Source organism: Thermobia domestica, chromosome 1, assembly GCF_964235325.1.
Source record: "Thermobia domestica chromosome 1, izTheDome1.hap1.1, whole genome shotgun sequence".
NCBI classification, from domain to species: Eukaryota; Metazoa; Arthropoda; class Insecta; order Zygentoma; family Lepismatidae; genus Thermobia; species Thermobia domestica.
The window spans coordinates 158,437,866-158,443,865 of NC_137454.1; the positions used below are offsets into that span (position 1 = coordinate 158,437,866).

The 6,000-nt window shown below is 38.0% G+C and overlaps 1 protein-coding gene across 1 annotated transcript in view; it reads left to right on the plus strand.

The window, feature by feature from the left end:
- Positions 1-1,141, plus strand: part of LOC145669002 (sodium channel protein Nach-like) — a 192,482-nt gene extending 191,341 nt beyond the window's left edge. The window contains exon 15 of the mRNA XM_081737368.1: positions 1,127-1,141. Within this exon, the coding sequence (XP_081593494.1) occupies positions 1,127-1,141 (15 nt within the window). The remainder of the gene's footprint in view (positions 1-1,126) is intronic.
- Positions 1,142-6,000: the final 4,859 nt, after the last annotated feature.

Genomic DNA, 6,000 nt, shown 5'->3' on the forward strand with positions numbered 1-6,000 from the left:
CGAAATGCCCTCATAATCAGAGGCATAGTTAAAGACTTATAGGCACCTGGCGAGTTTTTAGTGGCCAACTCTTCTGGTTTCTATTTCTACCTAGGTATAACTTGCAATTTACTTCTTACAATTTTTATAATAATTGAAATGTTTCTATATACCGCATATTAAGAACTAGCAGAATACCCGTTCTTCGTGCTGGAGGAATACGTTTCATTTTAGACGTAAAGGACTGAATTTCGATTGAAACGGCATCGGAAATGTCACTGTTCATCTCAGCGACCCAGCAAACTATGGATTCGACACTAATATCGGTCATTTTTGATCATATTTTAAACACCTCCCCGTCCCCTAAGTTGCACCGTCAAAGTGAAATAATAAAAACCATCCCAGGCCCAAACGTCATCTACTTTGAAGAGGAACGAAGTCAAGAAACATAATGACTAACATTTTTATATATAGATAATAAGCAAATCTAAATATAATTTATAAGCAAAATAATGTTTATAAAATTTACTACTAAGTTAATGTTTTTATAAATGTAGTATTCTAGCTTACAATTTCTACCTTCTTGCTTTCACTTCGGCGAAGTTGTCTATTGCTGCGGAATCCAGTTACCCAGCCAAGAACTGATCAGTCCAAAGAAGTGCTAATCCTTTCAATCTTTTTTGACTCATTGTGTTCCTCAGATAGTTTATTATTATTATTATTATTATTATTATTATTATTATTATTATTATTATTATTATTATTATTATTATTATTATTATTATTATTATTACGACTTTAGAAAATGAAAGCCCTGCACTCGCAGTTGTGACAGAAATGCTCAGAAACAACATTAAAGCTGTATAGACTTCCGAAAATCTAGATGAAATGAAGTCGATTCAGGCCCGAAACCAGCTACAAAGGTTTGGGGGGCCATGGATATGTTAGGGGGGGGGCAAGTCATTAAAAATTCTCCTACAAATTGTTTTTTGTATTAATAATAGCATTTTGTATTGAGGTCTGGAGGGGCCACTAAAAGTTTAGGGGTGCCTGTGCCAGGCCCCCTAGTCTCCCTCTGGTTGCGGGCCTGAGTCGATTATATTCATTATAAGAAAAGAAGCTAATTCATTTATTGTTGTCACTTTAGAGATCTCGTTACTAACAAGGGACATGTTACGGTTCGAACGCGAGGATCAATATAAAACTTGGTAGACATATACAGGACTAAGTACTGACCATTGTAAGGGGAGTCATTCCCGTGTAAAATTCGTTTTCCGCTGACAGCGCGACCTATCCTTCGAAACACTAGCAGTTAGATTCCGCGTTGTAGGCGCTGAGTGAAGATCAGTCATGTGCGTTAGTGAGTGGTAGTAAGCTCCAATTAGTGTTAGGTGTGGTATAGACTGTGTGTAAAAATGGGACGTGCTGTTGGCATTAACCGCCTTCATGTAGTAGAACTGTTAAAAGGCAAACTAACGCGCTAATTTAAGGTTCAGACGTCAGTTGGAATGAAAGATGAGTCATTTGCGACATTCTTGTGCAATGTAATTATCAGTGAGTACGAAAATGAATTAGGAATGATACACACATCGACACTCTACAGATATTATGAATTATTCGTGATATAATTCTTGCTTGTTTCTAAAGATTTTGAATGAAAATCGGCGACATTTTGAACTCCGATAAGCCAACTTCTTTTGCTGCTTGGAAAGCCCAGCACTGTAAATGCCAGTAATATACTGATACACCATGCTCTCTGATGACTTCACATTTCACTGTTTGGAGTTTCATTTCCCGATTCCCTTTGAATGAAACAAACTTCGTAGACAGCGCATATCCATAATCCAAATATTTTTGCAGTTATTTAATGAAATAAGTTTCTTATGTCGTTCCAGAAGCTTCCTATACGAGTTGTATCCTCCTTCATGATAATCTTTGTAGATACTCTGGATTTTCTCTTCCATAAACTGCAAAAAAACATCTGTACTTTTCAGTTTTCGTGCTGGAGATACGTCGTATTTGCTTTGAGTACTGTCTTGTTCCCGCTATGGAATACTGTCTTATTCCCGTTCTGAACTGCTATCATAGATGTCTTCCTGTGCCCTGCCATTTTCTTCATAATATCTCTAGAGTGTCGATTTGTGTATCATTTCTAATTCATTTTCGTACTCACTGATACTTAAAGTGCACAAAATGTCTCAAATGACTCATCATCCGCTCCAACTGCCGTTTGATCCATAATTTTGCGCCTTAGTTTGCTTTTTAACAGTTTAACTACAGGAAAGGAGTTAATGTCAACAGCCCGCCCCATTTTTCCACACTGACTACCACACCTAATACTAATTGGAGCTTACTACCACACACTGACACACCTAACTGCTATTCACTCAGCGCCTATAACGCAGAACCTAACTGCTAGTGTTTCGAAGGATAGGGGGCGCTGTCGGCAGAAAACGAATTTTACACGGGAATGACTCCCCCTACAGTAGTCAGTACTTAGTCCTGTATATGTCTACCAAGTTTTATGTTGATCCTTGCGTTCGAACCGAAACATGTCCCTTGTAAGTGCCAACTGCATATTTTTTTTTTTCTTGCGAAAATACTGAAGAAATATGTTTGTTGTATGTTTCTGGGAACGTATCAGCTCTATGCAGGCACGTAGCCAAGGAGGGGGGGGGGTCTGGGAGGTCCGGACCCCCCCTTCGAGACCAAGAATGAAAAAATTAAGGAAGGATAAAACAAAATGAAATGACAAAAAGAAGGATCAGCGTTAAAAATTAAAAAGAAAACTACAGGAAGCTTTTACTTACTCTTTCTTATGAGGAGATTTGTATTACTTGCAATATGATGGCGAGGTAAGCGAGGTATTCTGGAAGAGTCAGGGAATTTGAAATTTCAACAAAAGTTATTGAATTCTCAGAATTCCTGCTACTAGTCAGGGAGATTTCAAGCTTTCGAAAGCATAAGTGCCGTTGTGTAACAGCGTGGACATTTTTAATCATAACTTTTCGTCATCGCATACTTGCAGTATCAAACATGTTATTTCAAGGACAATTTTCGCCTTTGGCGTGGGAGGTCCGGGTTCGATTCCCGGCGGGAGCTCACGTGGTTCGGATTCCACGTTAATCAGTAGGTCCACGTCTCATATAGCCTCGCTGCTGAAAGGGACGCTAAACTAAAATCAACTCAACTCAAGGACAATTTTCTGTTGCTCCTTTAACCTGTCATTTGGAACCGACAGTAGTTGACGGAATAATAAAAACAAAAAATTATGTTGAAAGAAAGTTCTGTTAGCATTTGATTCAACAGAGAAAGGAACGCATATATTGTAAAACTAGTTGAATATACACATGCTTCGCACAGGGGCTGTATTTGGAAGTCAACACCTGTGGGAGTATCGCCATTGATCTCAGCGACCGCGAAAACTATGGATTTGATACTAATATCGGTCATTTTGGGCTATTTTTTACATGTCTCGGTCACTGGCGCAAATCCCAGGGGGGACGAGGGGGACATGCCCCCCCAATCTTGGACCTGGGGGGACTGTCCCCCCCAATAATCTGACCTAAAAAGTGATTTTTAGGATAAGTGTGATGAATCCACAAAGGAATGTGAGATGAAATTGATTTCTCTTGGCTTTTCCATTTCTTTTAAAAAGAATCGTATTATGTAGTATTTCAAACTGAACTTCGGGCTGTAGTGCGTTCAGTAGTCTCATCAATATGTATTAATCCCACTTCCGCTACTTGGGCACAAATTGCAATAAATGCCACAGGAGGATATGTCCCTCTCCTCATGCTGAAAAGTTATCTCAGCTGTAGGTACGGGCCCAAATTCCGGGGAAATGGGGAGACATATCCCCCCCCCCCAACATTGGAACTGGAGGCTCTCCCAATAATCCGATTTGAAAAATGCTTTTTGCAGATAAGTGTTATGATTTGTGTCTGACTGACACAAAGGAACGTGAGATGAAATTGGTTTCTCTTGGTTTTTCCATTTTTAATGAAAATGAATGTGTGCGACTGTGTGTGACGTAACCTGATGTGAAATCTTATCTCCTCCTCTCCCCTAGGCCTCTAGAACACGAAGAGTATATAGACTACCAAATGTCAGTAGAACCCATCTTTTCAGTAAATGCGCATTTCATCTATTTGTAGTATCAACCTAGGTATCTACTCATGCTTCGTAAGCCAACTCTATGGCCTATGGAAGCCGGAGGTTCAATGCCGCGTTCACAAAAGCTCACCATTGACTTCTATCTTTAGCCAACTGCATCCAGTTTCTACTTTGCATTCCTATTTTTGCGAGATCCATCTTAATATTGTTTTCCCATCTGCTCCTACGTTTTCCTAATGGTCGTTTTCTGATTGGACTTATCGCTAACACTTTGAAAGCGTTCATGCTTTCTTCCATACTGGTTATATGTCCTGCACACCCAAGCCTCCTAGACCTGATGACCCTAATAATGTTTAGTAAGTCGTATAATTTATGGAGTTCCTCGTTATGAAGTTTTCGCCATTCCCCATTCTTGTTCCTCTTGGATCCGAATATTCGTCTGAGGATTTTGCTCTAAAACACTTTCAGTCTATGTCCTTCCTTCAGAGTAAGAAACCATGTTTCGAAACCATACAGAACAACAGGCATGATTATCGTTTTATATATTTTAAGCTTCAAATTCCTCGACAGAATTCGCGACAAGAGATTTTGAACTGAATAATAACACGAATTCCCTGTTTTTAGTCGATATTTAATTTCTTCGTGAATATGATTTTCGTCTGTTAATATTGATCCTAAAGTTTTGAAAGTATCCACTTTATCAAAAGTATTATTTCATATTTTAACGCATTCATAATTTGCCCTGTTACGGTCCCGATGCACTTCCATGTATTTAGTTTTCTCTGCATTTACTTCTAAACCCATATCCCTGCAACCGTTTAATAAGACCTCTGCATTTCTTTTTATTGTTCTCATATAATCTCGTACTAAATTTACATCATCAGCGTACGCATAACCTGGTGAACGCCATTCAACTCTAGGCCGTGGTTGCTATTAGTGTTGTAAAAAAACGGTTTTTTTTCTGTGAAGTTTTTTTTCAATAAAAAACATCGTTCTTTTTCATGTTTTTTTTCAAATGTCTGTTTTTTTTTCTGGCAGCTATTATTTATTGATTTATGATGAAGATTATTAAAATAATCAATAGAACTTGAGTCGAAGCCCTCGTAACTTACAAATCGTTTGTTTCCTTGTACCTATAAGAGCAAAATCGTGTGATTATTCCTTTCGGACCCAGATCATTTTTGGCGTTTTCCTACTTTGTCAGTTAGTGACTTATTGCTCATAAACCATTTACCCTATTGATATGGTTAAGACCTTGTTTTTTAGAAAAGGAATGTGGCTATTTTTTGGTGTACGTTACATTGCAGTGTTGCGAACGGGTGGTAAATTACTGAGGAAAACGTAGGAGTAAAAATTTACAAAAAATCCCTAACCGAATTTCTTTTTTTTTTTTTTTTTTTTTTTGTATCTAGCACCACTGTTGTCATATGGGTCTAAGTCACCTAAAAAAAATTCTTTGGTACGTTGACAAGGTACAGTGAAAACCTGAAGTCGCTGGCTTCCATTCAAAGAGAGAGAAAAAAATTCTCTGTTTCCATACACATGAAATTTTGACACTTTTTACACCTTAGAAGCAAAAATCAACAGATATGCCGGAGCTACAGCTTCTCTAATTATCCTATTGAATCTTTTTATGGTGCGTTCTGTAGGCTAAAGAGAAGTCTTTCAGGTAGTGGTACATTTGTTCCAACGTAGCGAGCAAGAGTGAAATAATAGAGGGGAAAGGGAAATTTGCCGAATTTTTCACTTAAAACCGGGAAATAATTGTTTTGGCTGGAAACACTGCCATAAAACAGACGTAAACTATCTTAAAGTAAACATTGGTACCCTAAGAATATATCCTACAAGTATCATGGCGATATCTAACAAAGTAAGCATGATTTTTTTTAAAAAAAATCTCATTCT